The sequence below is a fragment of the Lycorma delicatula genome, chromosome 4 (genome assembly GCF_047948215.1).
Source record: "Lycorma delicatula isolate Av1 chromosome 4, ASM4794821v1, whole genome shotgun sequence".
In the NCBI taxonomy this organism is placed as follows: domain Eukaryota; kingdom Metazoa; phylum Arthropoda; class Insecta; order Hemiptera; family Fulgoridae; genus Lycorma; species Lycorma delicatula.
In genome coordinates, this window is record NC_134458.1 from 35,049,487 (window position 1) to 35,067,133 (window position 17,647).

The window sequence follows — 17,647 nt, forward strand, 5'->3', positions numbered from 1 at the left end:
CTAAAGTAGTATAATACTGAAAAATGAGATGTGGTAGAGAACTACACTAAACGTTTTGACTTATACTAGATAAATAATAAATAATTAAAGCCCAAAAGTCACAAACAATTAGAGAGCCTAATTTTAAAGTAGTGAACATCTTAATTTTTATGTCAAACACATATAAGGTTTTATAAACGCCATACTTCAATCCTCTGCGGCAACTATTTAAGATACACAAATTTAAAAAAAAGAAGTAGAATCATGTATTTTAAAACAATCAATATTAAAAATATTTGATAACATATTTTTTTTTAAAATGCTACTGAATGAACCTATACAATGGAAAGTAAATAACAGCACTGTTTGTCAAGTAAGACACAATTATTTACACACTCAGGAATGTATACTCTCTCACCCTCCCCTTCAATCGCACTCACTCTCTCTACATATATATATATATTTATTGTGTGTGTGCGCTCGCGCGTATGTATGTAAATCTTGTCATACAAAAAAGTCAAGATTTACGGTACATTCAGCACTACAAAAACAGTCCGATGATCAAAGGCCTGCCTATATTGTCAAAATGAATACATAATCTATTCAAGGTAACTAATAAAAGTTAAACATACGTAGTATACAATAAAAAAGATCTTTCACTCATTTCATTCTAAATTCCATCAAAGAATGAAATGATTTATAAAAGATTTACTGTAGTTATTTAATTGATTCAGAAAAAATATCAAAATACTTTTCCTAAAATAAATTAACCTGGCTAACAAAATACTCATAAAAACAAAACTAAGATACAGTCTACAAATAAGATCCAAGATCTGTCTGAGAAAGTTTGAAACTGCTCACAAAAATCTATAAAGATTTTACTCCTAATTATTACTTTTCATTTATAATGCAGTGAATCATCAATCAAATCCTACTTATTGATTAATAGAAATTTACAGGGAGTGCCAGGTACCTAATGGCTTTAATAGAAAAGTATGTTATCAAGGTACAATTTAAATCACCACTGTTTTACTTTGCCTACATGTTATCATCCAATTACTTTTTTTAGTTTTTATAACACTGAATTTAGTTACAATAGTGTTTTCACTTTGGTATTAAAAAAAAATATTTTTTACTCGAAGTGAAAATATTCAATCAGTACAAAAGCTAATAATGAATTTTTATCCTCAAACATAAATTTAGTAATATATTGAATGCTTTATTCAATTTTTTTATTATGATTCAAATTCAATTTTTTTATTATCATTCATTAAGTAATAAATTAGTTATGTTATTTTATTATTTTGTTCTTAAATTATTGTTATTATTTCTTTATTATACAGTAACTTTATCTTATAACATTCTTAGTTAAAATTTATCAAAATAACTGTTCCAAGAATTATTTTTACTGAATCTCTTGTTGCATTATCTAAAACTGAGCTTAGTTTTATTTTTATTTTTAGTTAAATAAAACAAATCAATTGCATAATTTTATTGCTTGCAAGTACCACTTTATCTACAAATATCACTGCTTTTTTCTCACGACTGAAAATTTGCTTGTTATGAAAATTATCACTTTATAAAACTATTTTGATAATTAACAAAATAAACTGCTCTGTTCTGTGTACATCTCAATATTACATATTATTTTAATTGCAGTTAAACAGATTTAATTACCTATTTGGCTAGATTAGTACTACCATAATGAATTTTTATATGTGCAATTTATAGTAATAAATCTAAATTTACTAAATTTTGCAATTAGTATAACCGATTTAATGAACGCTTAATCAAGGTCATACATTATAAATTTCTCTAAAACATACCTTGATTTTACAAGGTATGTCTATAAAAAATAAAATTTTATGACTTCATAAATAATTTTCCACAATTATGTGACTTGATTAAAGTTATTATCAATACTTAAGTAGAGTTAAAAATGATGCAATAAAGCTAAAAAGATTTGTCAAGAATTTAGGTTTATATCAAGCAAAAAGAAATTATTTTAATTAGCAGGCTATAAAACCAAAAATGGATAGTACCATATAGTAATTAATTAAATAAGTAATATTATCATGCTTAACTTAATTCAGATAAAGTAGCCAGCACTGATTTAAGCAGACATTAGTTCATGTTGTGTAGACTACATGAGTTTTAATAAAATTAATCTTCCAAACAAGCCGAACATCACACACTACTATCTGCAGCAGTCATCCTAAGTGATCTATGCCAAAGAATTAAGACCAATATATATATATATATATATATAAAACACATTTTATTTCAAGTTTTGTTTTTGTATTACATACTCCTTTACATCTGCTAATGATTACTTAACAACTAAAATACAAATCAACATCATTTTGGATTTGTATTTCCTGTTAACAGAATATAAACATAAGCTCAGAGAAAGTATAATATAAACATTTCTCTGTACTATTTTACTTAAATAAATATTTTTTGTTGGTTGTTTGCTATTAATATATTTTAACTTTAATAAAATTGATTATTAAACAATTCGGTAAAAGTTTTAGTCACAAAAACTGAAACTTAATTATTTGTACACAGACTGGCTAAACTAATTTAAGTGTATGTAGATACATCATTGTGTTTAATCCTGTATTGTGTTCATAATGAATTTAAAATTTTTATTATGATGTATGATAAAATAAAGAACACTGAAGTACAAAATTATTTAATGAACAAGATTAAATAATAGATAATTCATTTTTAACCTTCTAAACTAATTTGAATTACTTATGAAAAGGTCGAGCATTTTTTTTCTGTATCAAATTACAAATGATATGACATATTTATTCAAATATATTCTTAATATAATTATCAGCTAATTTAGATAACTTATCACTTCATTGTTCACAAATACCTTACAGACTTAATGTTGTTTATGCTTTATAAACTATTTTTAAAAAGAACTTTCATGGCAAAAAGTTAAGCCTATTTTAGTAGATGTGAATGAGTGTGTTTGTGTGTAAACATGGCTATATGGAGGTAAACCTTCTGAAAGCATAGAAAATAACTTGTAATTTTGCATTAATTTTTCTACTTAAACTTTCTATTTTTTACTTTAGAAACTGTAGCAAAAGTGGGTTCAGTAAGCTTATAGTCCTACACATTGTTTGTTAGTGTATGTGTGTAACAAACTTAAACACCAAAACACAGTATCAGAAAAACCTAAAAACTAAATACTAATATTAGTATTAGTCTTTTTTTAGGATTTTCTGTTACTGTGTTTGATGGTTAAGTTGTTATTTTTTGAATTTAATTAACACAGTGGTAATATGGTGATGAATTATTTGAATTTAAAAAAATTATATATAATATATACTGTAAAACTTTCCAATATCGGATACAGCTCAGGAACAACAATCTGTCTGTTATTTAGAGGCATTCACTATTCAGAAAAATGTGAATTCAGTATTATGTTCAGTTATTGTATAGAAAAAAAAACAGAATAGAATAGAACAGTACTGGGTATTTATTTCATGTAAACAAAACTTAAAAAAAAGATTAGTTCCTAATTAAAACAACTTCATAGAAATTCAAGTATTTTTTTATTGTCTTTCTGAAAATAAAACAACACTGTCCTCTAAGTTCATATTTGAATAAAAAAAATTATACTACACTACTGTAATTGAGCAACAAAATAAGAGAATAAAATTACTGTACTATACTAAAACAGAATAAAAAGCAACGTAAGCTACTAACATATTAATCAAAGAAGATACAGTATACAAGTATACAAGAATATTTATAAAAACACATTTACAAAAAATAATGTAAAAATCAAATACACATAAGTAAAATTTATTTATACGTTGATGGTTTAACATAGATCTCTATTTTATTTTGAACTAAGTCCTGGTACATATTTTTTTTCAATAAGCGACTGCACCTCTGATATTAAAATAATGCCTTCTGGTAATCCTTTTTGTAAGAAATACTGCTTTAATTTTCTATCCTCTTCTGTTGCTTCCATACTGATGATGATAAATCCAGGTTCATTGCCAACATTATCATTTTCATCAGAATAATTATCATTAGTTTTGGAAGTAGTCAAGTCTGAGGCAGCAACAAGATCACAGATGTCAATTGATATATGTCCTCCTTGTTGAGCACGCCATCAATGTTTAAGTACGCTTTGTAGTTTCCAAATGGTTCATTAAGTTCTTGTAATTCACTCTGTTCCACAGAATTTTCATTTGGTTCAGTAAGAGTTTCAAATTCAGAATTGGAGTTAAGTTTGTGGAGGTTTAATACCAGCTTTTAAGAAGCAATTCATCACTGTTTTAGTAGGAACCTGGTTTATAGCCATACGAATCCATAAAATTGCATCCAACAAACTACAGCTTTTAGAAAGCTCATCAGCATCAATAACTTCATCCATTGTTGACAATAAGCTCAGCAAAACCTTTTTACTATACTGAATTTTAAAGTTCTGAATGATCCCCTGATAAAGTGGTTGACATACTACAGTAGTATTAGGGGTGGAAATATCAATGTTACATTTTCTAATCTAACGTTAGGGTAGGATTTTGCATTGTCCAAGAATAGTATGACTTTCCTATTTTGCTTTCCCATTTACAATCAAAACTTAACAACCAGTCCATCATTATGTCCCTAGTCATCTAAAATCTTTTATTTGAATACCAATCAATTTCTAATGAATTTATGTTCACACCCTTAAAACACTCTGGCTTTACTGCCTTACCGATTATTAATGGGTTTACGAATTCAACTGACATATTCAAACCCAATATAACAGTCAATATTTCTTTTGATATCTTTTCCCTCTGTACATTTTTCCTCTTTTAAACACATTGTTTTACTGGGCAAAGCCTGGAAAAAAGACCAGCCTCTTCACAATTAAAAATGTTTCTTTCTTTATAACTTACACATATTTAACTTTTCCTACAAGTCAGATACCAAATTCTCATATACAGCCCCAGTTTCACCACAAACATTTTTAAATGAAACGTTATGTCTAATTCGGATTTATCTAACCAACACCCTGATGACGCTTTAAGTTATCGTAACAGAGCTCTTTAACAATTTCTAGGGCTTTTTCATGTATTTAAGTTCCAGAGACCAGAATTTTATTAGCATGAACCCTCATAAGCAAAACCACTCAAAAGTCATATTGTCAACCGCTAAGCCTGATGTTTTAGGAAATGCACATTTGTTTAACTGATTATTTTCACTCCATGACTTTAGTAGATCAAGTGGTTTTTAAGATATCACTTAACTGAGTATTTCTGACATCAAAACATTTTGCCATATCACGCACAATGGATTTTTCTTTTTTGTATAGATTTAAAACTGCTACTTTTTCTTTTAATGTCAAGTGTTTACATTATCAATACATTTTAAGTTGCAGTAATGATGGTAGTAATGATTTTTATAAAATACACAAAACTGGACATACAGTAAATGTATGCATAGAAAATTTACTACAATAAAAAATACAGTACTATACCATAACAAAAATATTACACTTGTGCAATGTAAAATATATACTTGAACAACTGATGACAGATCACACTGAATGATGAATTGATTGAAATCATAGCATTAGCATCTAGCTGGGAAGTGATGCAATTCACAACAGATAAAAAAATTAGTCACACTGAGTATAAAATAAAACAAGGAAAATTATAATTTTTATTCCTGTTGTCCATTTTTCACAACTGACTGAACAGTTTTTGTAAGTAAACTCATTTTCCACGTCCATTATTTAGAAGGTCCATTACTGTGAAGTATTCTATCCATTAATATTACTATAAAACTGCCAGTGAATCTGAAAGTGTCTGGTATTAATAGAAGTTCACATTATTGGAAAGTGTTCTTAAAGGAAGTTTTACTGTATATATATAAATATATATATATTAGCAATATATGTCAGCACCTAATTTGATTTATAAAAATGTAGAAAGTACATCTGCCATTATTTTTCTTTTTTGGCTCATAAAAAAGTGGATTTTGCTTTACCTTTAATTATAACAATGATAAACAAAATTTTTGTTTCCTAACATGCGATACATGATTTGAATCTGTTTTGTGATGCTGAAAACGAATATGAACGCAGGATCTTTCTATCACCCACCATTTTTAAATTTTAATTAAAGGATTTTTTTCATTTTTCAACGTATAGTTAGCATTTTAAGCTCCTATATTGCATTTTGTTAGCTCATTTTTTATTGTTTAACTTTGTTAACATAATTTTTAAGCTATAAATAAACAATACTGGACAAAGAAATCATATCAGTCACATATTATAACATCACATCTAATACTGAAGAGTGAGCCTTCATGGACAAGATTAATCATGTCTGTGCAAGTCAAAACATGTAGCTGAAAACACAGCTGTGTTGTTTGTATTAAGCATTGCATTTAGGAATGAATTAATTTTGTTTAGTCTTATTGCTGTCTTAAATTAGTTAAAAGCGCAGTGTTATAATGCCTCGAAATTGTGTAAATGATGTGCTTTTTGTTATGTATGTGGTGAGTTTACCATAAAATCAAATAGAAAAGATATTACACCTTTAATTAAAAAAGCAAATCATTTGTACTTTCAGTGTAAAATTAGTGATCAGGTTAAGACGTTGGCTCCTCGTATAGTATGCATTCATTGTTCTGTATATTTAAGAGGATGGCTGAAAGGTAAACGGAAGGCTTTGCCATTTGGTGTAACCATGGTTTGGCATGAACCAAAGGATCATGTAACAGATAGTCACTCTTGTTTAACAAGCATGTCTGAAATTTCTAAAAAATCTAAACATACTGTAAAATATCCTTCATTGCAATCTGCAATCAGGCCTGTACCTCACAGTGAAATTATTCCAGTTCCTGAGCCACCTGTGAATGTATGTTATGAAAGCAGCGATGAAGAATCAAACAGTACTGAAGAAAACTATGATCTTGATTTTGAATTATCTTCCAATAAGCCACATTTTATATCACAAGGTGAATTAAATGACTTGGTTAGGGATTTAAATTTATCAAAAAATCATGCTGAACTGTTAGGACCAAGACTGCAAGGTTGGAATTTACTTAAAAAAATACAAAAATTTTGGGCTTTCAAAGCTGATAAAAAGAACTTTCTCAGTACTTTATTGATGAAAATATTTGGTTTATTTCACAAATATTGATGAGCTTATGTTGCACTTAGCACAAGTTTATAAACCTGAGGACTGGTACCTTTTCATAGATTCGTCCAAGTATAGTTTAAAAATGGTTCTACTTCACAACAGTAACAAATATCATTCAATATCAATTGCTTATGGTATTAATTTGAAAGAGACATATGATGTGATGAAAGACATTCTTGAAAAAATAAATTATAAAAAACATAGCTGGAACATATGTGGTGATTTGAAAGTTGTAGCTATTTTGTTAGGCATGCAGTTAGGCTATACTAAGTACATGTATTTTCTTTGCGAATGGGACAGCCGAGCTAGGGATAAACATTATGTTACCAAAGAGTAGAAGAAATGAGACAATTAACTTCAAATGGGAAAAATATTATTCATGAGTCCTTAGTTGAGCCCAACAAAATATTTTTATACCCTTACCATATCAAGCTAAGACTAATGAAAAATTTTGTAAAAGCAATGAAGAAGGATAGTCCCAGCTTTTGTACATCAGACAAAAATTTCTGAATGTAAGTGAAGGAAAAATTAAAGAAGGCATATTTGTTGGTCCTCAAATAAAAGAGTCGGTCAAAGATGATGTATTTAACTCTATGTTAAATAACGTAAAAAGTGCAGCTTGGACTTCATTTAAAAACGTTTGCATAACTTTTCTCAGCAAACAAAAATCTGACAATAACCATGATATTGTTAATCAACTTCTTACTTCGTACAGAGCTATGGGATGTAATATGTTTTTGAAAATACGTTTCCTCCACTCACATCTGGATTTTTTCCCGGACAACCTCAGAGATGTAAGTGATGAAAATGGTGAACGTTTCCACCAAGACATTTTGGTGATGGAAAGCCACTATAAAGGGAAATGGTATACTAACATGCTAGCCAATTACTGTCGGGCATTAATTCGGGATGTGCCTGAGGCTATTTATAAAAGAAAAGCATTAGTGAAACCACAACACAAGTTTCTAATACAAGTATGGCCATGCAAAATTATAAATTTTACAGATTTTAACTATATTTTCCGTTAATTTTTTTTTAGAGCATAATTTATTTAAAACTAAGGATGATAGAAAAATTGTGTTTACAGATCTGTAATGTACACAAAAAAGCAATTCAAGAAATAGTATCACACTTAGAGTTAAAAATTTCTGTTTAGTCTATCAGTGTAATTTTAACAACCTCATTTATACATATAGATTTACCTATTCTACAAAACTACAAAAAAAAAAAAATATGAAAGCCTAACTGACAGTTATATCAAACTTCTTGGTAACTAACTAACTTCATATATTTTCTGCCTAACCTTCTTGATAGTTTTTCTCACATTTTGAAAAAAAAAGAAACATCAAAAAAATTTTTGTAATAAAAGTTGTATTTTCAAGAAAACCTAATTTTATATTTTTAACACCTAGGTGATGTCATAAAAGTTCTAACAACAAATCTAACAAAACAAAGTAAATTAATAATTATGTAAAATTTCAACATATATTTATTTATTGTTTGACACAATAAATAAAAAACATGACTTATTATTATAAAAAACAGCCTATCAACCATCGGTCAATTAAATTCATTGAAACTTATTTTAATGACACAAAAACCATTTATAATCTGGATAACAAAAAGAAGACACCTGTTTTGTAGCTGTTATCAAGAAGTATATAAGAAATCATATTCTGTTCTGTTTAATATTATTTAATAACAATTCATGTAAACAGCAACAAACTCACTGTTTACATTCAAGATATATGCAGAAAATACAGTTTTCATCCTTTTCTTTTTGCAGTTTCTAAGCTCTAGCAACAACAACAAAGCAAGTGCATAAAATATGTAGTAACCATTTGTAGAAATGCTGATTTTTATATTTACCATCACCAAAATTTAGATTGTACTGATGAATCTATTGGCAATAGTGGAACTTCAAAAAAAATACATATCACCAGTTATGTATAAAACTGAAATAATTTTTTTAGCAACAGTAATGTTTTATAACAGAAATTAAAATGTTACCATTCATAAATTTTGACTGGTGGTTGAAAATAAATAAAATGAATGAAAACAAAAATCTAAAAACCTTTGTCAAATTTTCACTTTATGATATTATTATAGAAGTCTTGAAGACTTATACAGAAAAACAGTTACTACCCCACTGATGAAAATATTTGGAACTCCTTTTATATGGTTACTATTTTTTTTAAATTATTTGATCACAGTATTATATAAAATAATTTCAATTCCCTTACCACTTCTATTAAATGTTATTTTTAATAATAAAATTATAATACTGTATATTTCCATGGAAATCAATCCAGTGTATTACAATTATATTTGTTTACCTACCATATGTAGATAACATCATAATTTACATATAGTTACTTTGATTTATTTTAAATTATTTTATTACAAAAGGTTAACATTTGTTTTCAATTTGTCTAAAAATTTGTTTGATAATTTTGAATGCATCTATACTTCATCTAAATTTATACTTCTTCAATCTAAACAGCTAAAAATGACCTTTCCCTAAATAGTGTATATAGGTTCTATAATGTTTTACTTGTTTACATATGACATTATAATAACTGGAAAAGAAAAAAATACAAAAAGATCTATAATTTTATTTAATAAATACAAAAATTATAAGAAAAATGATTTATGAAACATAAATTAATGATTTATGATTTTTAATGAAGTATTATTTGCTTGAAATATAAATATAGTTCTAATATATACATAAATTTACTGTAATAGATAGTCTTACTTTGTATCACAAGATTTAAAATATGTAAATATGTTAAATTGTTATTATTAAAAACAAGTTCGTTAAGAATTCATTCTTAATAAAAAGTTTAACTTTTGTTAATGCTGAAAACATACTTAACTTAATTTTTTTTCTTTTTTTTTAGTTCTATGCATTACAAAATATATTCTATTGCTATAAGTCAGTACAGTCATAATATTTTCATACTCTATCTAATTAAAAATTAAACATAGATTCCTAAAAGCAAAATACTTATTATCCCAAATAATACTGATTATTGTTATAAGAATGACAATTTTTTTAATTTACAATTTTTTTTAGTTATTATTTCAGTTTCATCAAATATTTGAATCTATGTTATAAAACAGTTCATTAATGTTAAATACTAAAAATATTAATAGTACAAATGTTAAAAAATTACTCTAACGTAATAACCAGAGATGGATATATCTTTAGTTAAACAGCCCACCATCATTAAATAAATACTAGTGACCCAAAGTTTTATGAGTGTAAAGGTAAATTTCAACATATATTAATTTCATATTTTACACACTTCTTTTGTCAAAGTTATACAGACATTGTCAAAGTTACATCTAAGAAAAGAGATTTTTCAAATTTTTACCTTGGAAATTAAATGCAACAAAAACTGGCTATAAAAATCCATGTCTTAATATAATTTAAATGTTAATGATAGGATTCTTATTCTTTAAAAAACGTTTAGAGTTTACATAAAAAGCCAAGTAGGCTTTAATTCGGTGTACATGATTCTTTATACTTGTTACATAATTAAAACACCTCAAAATCAGATGTTGTCTTTTTACAGCCAGAGAATAGTTACACAGAAAAGAATGAAAAATTTTAAGAAGAGCAATTAATTTTAACTCCCTAGTGTTGTTTAACCTGCTAACCAGACATTTCGGAATTAAGCGCTACCTTGCCTAGGAGTTTTGTAAGTATATTTGCATATTACAGAATTCAATCATCAAAAAGGTATAAAAAATAATATGAATCGCAGACGCAACAATTCACTGCCTAATGTTATTCAATTTCTAACAGAAACAACTTACAAATCATAAATGCTTTAAAGTAAAAAAAAGGTTTTTACAAAAATTAAATATTTAATGAGATAGGAAACTTTAGGATAACATAACTGAAATATTATTTTACAATGTACTATGAAACAAAAAAAAATATGTTTATTTATATTCTACGCATTTAATATCATACATTTTAGAACAATTATAAAAAATAAGATAGAAACATCATTAACTTCTTCTAGTAAAACATCATCAAATTATTTAAGATAGATTTAAGTTTTATTCATTTTTATATGTGTTTAATCCTTTTAGTATACTTTATGTTACGTCTCATTAACTTACTTATCTTATCATGTCATAAATTTTTGACAATTCTCTCTAAAAACAGTAGTTTAATGAAGCCCTCAACTAGTACTAAATGAAAACACTAAGAACAACTTAAAAACTGAATAATAATGTACTTCACATTAAATTATAAACCTTATGCATTCATGTTTTTTTTTGTAATACATATAATTCCTAAAATATATATTTATACCAGCCTTACATAATTAACTATTCATCACACAATTCTTTCAACTACATGTGAAACAACAAAAGTTTTAAAAATAAATAAAGCGGCAGCCTGTGGTCTACAGCTGTTTCTTTTTTAAATAGTAAAATACTATGTATGTAGGTAAAGTTCCATTATTTTGAAAGCAAGTAATTAAATATTTAATAATTTTAAAGTTATCATATTTTGTCATGCTGTCCAACAAATATAAAAAATACTATTATTAATCCTTTTTCAAATTTCGACTTATGAAGTATGCTACAGATTAAAAATAAATACACAGTTATTTATTTATTAACTCTTAAAATGACGTCTCCCATCAAAAAATCAAATTTTTTAGAAGTTCTTGAAGTTTTATCTTTTTTTCATTTAAAACATGAGTTGGCCCTTAAAAGTACCACCCACATGGAAAAAAACCTTGGCAAGAAACATAAAAGGTGATAAACTTAAATTTTGATAAGAGAAAAATAAGAAAAGGAACTGCTAGCAAGTATACACTGAAATTCCTTTGCAATATGCTGAAAAATACATTTATCTTTTTACCTTAAATTTTCACAAGAGAGTATTTGAAATATCAGAATGACGTCAGGTTATATATTATTATACGATAGCAAACCAATAAAAAAAAAAACTATGAAAAAAAAATAAAAAAGGAAGTTATCAAATTGTTTAGGCAGAGGATAGAAATTTTTTTGTTAAAAGAATCTTCCACTTAAGTTACCTGAAAAAAACTACAGGACCGTCAGAGGAACTTTCCCAACAAAAGAAAGAAAAAAAGATAAAACTATCAAAATCAGTGCATTTGGTCATGAATGACTTTACTTGGTCAGTGAAGCACAAATATACATATAACAAAAAAAAAAAAAATACATAAACTGAATCAAGGAATTTCCTTACTTTTTCTGTTATTTATAAAAGAGATGGTGAGTCACTAAATAAAATCTCTTTCTACCACTCAAAAATGCACCTAAACTTTTACTTTATTTATTTATTAATTTAAATGCTATTCTTTGAAGATATTGCTTATAAACTTTTCAGTATAAACAATTTATTAAATTTAGTCGATACAAAAACTAGGCGACAGATACACAGGCTACTTCCATATTTTAAAAACTGACCAGCCATTTAATCAGCCTGCTGTAATATTAAAATTCCAAATTCAATTTCTGTTTGTTTTGAAAAGAGTCAATATTCCTGTTCTATGTAAACACCAGTTTCTGATAAATTATATATGTAATTATAACTTTCATATCCATCATCCAATTTAACATTTAGTCAATCACATGAAACTTAAAAATAAATTTTGGTCATGACTACAACAGACCCACCTGTATGATTATTTACATACAGCACTTTTTGATGCTTTTAGTAAGTACATTGATTATAAAATTTAACAACAGACGGATAACAGAAATAGTTCATTTTAAACTCAAAAGAGTGCAGCAGAAGGCTGTAAAAGAAATTATATACAAATTATTCTAGTTATACTAACAAGACACTGTGGAAAAATTTTGAAAACTTAACACACATAACAATAAGCTATACAGGTACTTCAGTATCTGTCAATCAGCACTCCTTAAAAAAATAACAGTTATTCTTAGAAGAAATATCAGCTTCAACAGAGAAATTCAAGCTCTTATTAGGAATTGAAGCTAGAATCTTTGATTTACAAATTTCTAATGCTACTCTGGCTTTGCAACTAAGGTTATTTAGACATTTAGTGCTATGATACTGTTATTGTATCACAGCAAAGTGACACAGTATAAAACAAATTATGAATTAAAACATACCGTAGTTTAACTAATGGCTGAATATACAATAGGCTCAATTTATAACACTTAATACCCTATACTTTGCACAGTAGATGACCAAGTAAATCTCATCAAGGTTAAGAATGGTCATTTATTGTTTCACATGCCATAACATCATGATGACGTTTGTAATTTTGTACTGTATTTAACAAACTGGGTTCTACAATAAAACTGATTTAATAAAGTGAAAGTTATAATAAAGTACAAACCAAGAATCTTCAGATGTAATTGTTTGTGGAAGTTTTGGCCAGAGCCAAAAGTAATCTTTTCAAAGCAATATAATAAGGAATGTTTCTGAGGATACAATGACTTAAAATTCTCAAGGAGATACTTTCAATGTACCTCATATTTTTTATTTTATTTTTTAATTTGTAATTATATTTTATTTCTTAATATTTTTTTTTTTTTTTTAATAAATAAGTGGTTCAAAGAAAAGATGATAAAACAAGAGTTTATTGAAAACCAATGTAAAATTAAGTATTTAGTAACATACTGAAAAAGGCACAATGCTGTACAAGAGTAGGAGAATGGCCTGAAGAGACAAATTTAATTTTGAAGCTGGAGTAAAATATGAAAAAGTGAAATATTTTATGCATAAGCGCTAAGAGAAAGACTGGAAATGGTGGGTAACATCAGGGATCAATCATGTGAAGAAGGGAAACCACATATGCTATCTGTTAACATTGATCAGTTTGTGATGGAAATCTCTCCCATCTCATCTCGCCATCAACTCTGTCTAACAAAGATAAAAGCTACAGTTTAAAAAGAGGAAATTTTATGAAAAATATTCTAAAACATGACATTCCATCTAAGAACAAGAAACCATATGTAATTTTCATAAAAACTGAAATGGACTCACCATAACTGCGTCAAACAGGCAGATTGCCAAAAGGTAAAGTTTAAATAATACACTCACAGACAATGAAGTATTGGTGGCAATCATACTGTTGTTCAGAAGTCATTTGTACACAAATTAAAAGGTTTTGTAAATACCATGTTAAATGTAAAATGTGTGCTGTTCTATAATCTATACATGAATCTTATCAGCAAAAGCTATTTCGTATACAAATTATAACCAAACAAGTTCTGCTGTAGGCATGTTACAATTTTTATATACAAATTAATATCACTAATAGATAACTGATGAGAAAAAACTTAACTTGACTGATAAAACATAACTATTTCTGTAGCTAGTGCTGTAATAAGCCAGAACATACAGAATGAAGATGACAAAAACAAACCTTGGAATCTGCAAGGTTTGTACTTCTTCATAAATTAAATAAAATTACTTTTACTTAATACCTTTAATTTAATTATCACATTGGTATTAAAACAAAAATGTAATGATTTTTTAGCAGATTTTTGAAATGTCAAATTTAAACCGTTATAAAACAAACACAAGTGAAAATGTTTGAAAAAACTGGAGGGAAAATTTGAAAATGTACTTGCTTGTTTATTATAGGATCAAAGAAGTGGGTTATTAAAAATTAAAAGTTCCCAAAGAGAAATTTTAATGTTAAAATTCAAATATCTAAAAGAGCTCTATAAAAGTCTAAAACATTAAGCACAAGATATGAAGTTCAGAATGAAAAAAATTAATTTTGTTCAAAAATAACTGAGAAATAATAAATTAAGTTTTTGGAGTCTAGGAATCAAAGAAGGTTTTATATGAGTACTTTTAAAACAAAATTTAAGGGACAACTTACATGCAAATTTCTTTTTAGTCCATGAGCCTACAATGTTTAAAATTAGCTATTTCCTAAATTCATATGATATGTCTAAGTCTCACAATTGCAAATGCAATTTTAAATATATTTTTAATATCTTACGTATTTCAATATCTTTGTGAGGTATTAGAAAATTATAATTATAAACAAAAACGAATAACAATGATATAAACTAATTTAGAAAATATATAAACATACAATTTACAAATATATAATAATACAGATGATTAAAATGTATTTAAATATGTTAGACTCACCAGCTCGGCTATGATGACTTCGACGTAAACTAAATCCAAAGATATGAGGTTGTGAAGCAGAAAGATTGCCATTCAAGCTGAAACCTGAAAATTTATTTTATATAAGAAATAATATATTGAAAAGGTGTAATAATAGTAATGAATAAATTAACCTTACTCCTTGATCAATAATTATTTATGTAACCCCTTAAAACACTAAAATATTTATTAAAATGAGTAGAGTAAAATTTTTATAATCCCAACTGACCTACATAAAACTGAACTTGTCTTTGCCTCTACAAAAATCAGTTAATAGTTTTCATAAGTATATATATATATGTTCTTAATTAATAGATATAAAATACTAAAAAAATACTTAGTGAATATTACAACAGCCATGATAATAAAAGATATTATTATGGAATAAACTTTACCGTACATGCCCGACATCTATATCAAACAATTAGTAAAGTACAATTACATATGCAAACATTTGCAAATGTAATAGAACATTAAATTATGATATAAATTAATTTGTTTTTAATAATTACAACAAAAAAAAAGAATGAAAAATGTATGTGATTTGAATTATGTCTGTTCTGTATAAATTATATATTTTATACTGCTCCAGTCCATTAAGATGTGGCACGTTTTATGTACATGTAAATTATCAAGGTTGTTGTCAATTTTGATGGATTTATGTCAATGAGGTTGTTAGCAGATACTGACTCTACAGGGTGGGCAGGAAGTCCCTTTATGATAGTTGTAAAATTATTAGGATAAGTGCAGCTTACCTTCTATGGATTTAAAATGTCTATGTGGGTTTCACCATGTTCAAAACAGAACTATATGTGCCTCCATGTCTGGTTGTTCATCCGCAACAGCATATTATTAGTGATCATTTCAAATGTTGACCCAACAGTATCTTGGAGCTTCTCATAGTAGATGTATCTGCATTTTTTGATCTCTTCTTTTACAAATCCCCAGAGTGCATTGTCAGGTGACAATGGAGCCAGTAAAACAGGCTTCTGACCCACATCCGAGCGAGCGATCCAGAAAAATCTCATTAAGGCATCTACGAACATTCAAAGCAAAATACACTGGAACCCATCCTGCTGAAATGTAATGATGTTAGCGATCCCTTTTGCCATTAATTCTGGAAGCACCACTCATCGAACATTCTCAGATGACTGTGTTGATTAACTGCATCATCGAAAAAATAAGGACCAAGGAGATGTTCAGTTGTCATCCCAGCCCAAATCATACCATGAGGCGGATGGTATTTGAATTCGTAAAAAAAATGAAGATTGTCTTTTCCACAGAAAAAACATTTTGGTTACAAGAGCTTTGATAGATCACACACTCGTCTGAGAACATTACGTTATTTTTATCACTTGCTTTCAGAAAACATTCAAGCAATAACTAACATGCCTAAACACATTGAACAAGGTCATTGTCACTCAACGTTTGTGGATTGATTTCATCAGTGACCATTATAAATAAATGCCTTTAGAGCAACACACATCTCAGCTCAAGTGCTCAGCCTCCCATTGCATGTCACATCATGAACACTTCCCGTTGCAAAAGCCTTCTCCCATGTCAGTAACATTTGTTGTGATGGCGACGATTTCTCAAAACACACAAAGAAGTCATTCATAATGAGCTCTAAAGTTTTATCAGTGTGTATGCACATTCCTACACCCACACACAAGCTAACAAACACTCTTCCACAGTTTAAGTTTTAGCTTAAGTTTAGTTTATTTAAGTTTTTAGTTTAGTTTTAGTGAACATACTTGTATCTGCCATCATTCCATGCTTGACGACAACTAAGGTCATCCCACTACAAAAACACACCAGACGATCCTCACCACAGCTTATTCTCCCACCTCTTCCAGCAGCAGTGAGCAATATCAGTGGTGAAAATTGGCAGTCAGTAGAGCCCAATTAAGCTAGATTTATTACAATGTAAAGGGACTTCCCACCCACTCTATATGTTGCTTATAAAGATAAAATATTCATTTTATCTTTATTAAAACTTGAATCCTGTTTGACCAATGTAGAACACGGATCAATAGCACATTTGAACATTATGAAATATATAAATATACAAAAACAAGTAAAAATAATACACCAAATGAACATTTTTTTTTGTCTTCAGTCATTTGACTGGTTTGATGCAGCTCTCCAAGATTCCCTATCTAGTGCTAGTCGTTTCATTTCAGTATACCCTCTACATCCTACATCCCTAACAATTTGTTTTACATATTCCAAACATGGCCAGCCTACACAATTTTTTCTTTCTACCTGTCCTTCCAATATTAAAGCGACTATTCCAGGATGCCTTAGTATGTGGCCTATAAGTCTGTCTCTTCGTTTAACT

The 17,647-nt window shown here is 27.7% G+C and overlaps 1 protein-coding gene and 1 long non-coding RNA gene across 2 annotated transcripts in view; one reads left to right on the top strand and one right to left on the bottom strand.

Moving 5' to 3' along the window:
* The window catches only part of LOC142323263 (cyclin-dependent kinase 18-like), a 147,439-nt gene that overhangs the window by 109,159 nt on the left and 20,633 nt on the right, over positions 1 to 17,647 (bottom strand). The window contains exon 3 of the mRNA XM_075362668.1: positions 15,289 to 15,372. Coding sequence (XP_075218783.1) covers positions 15,289 to 15,372 — 84 coding nt within the window. The remainder of the gene's footprint in view (positions 1 to 15,288; positions 15,373 to 17,647) is intronic.
* Positions 452 to 15,383, top strand: LOC142323265 (uncharacterized). The gene is made up of 3 exons (XR_012756065.1): positions 452 to 587; positions 10,727 to 10,852; positions 15,283 to 15,383. It is a non-coding gene; the product is annotated as an uncharacterized LOC142323265 (long non-coding RNA).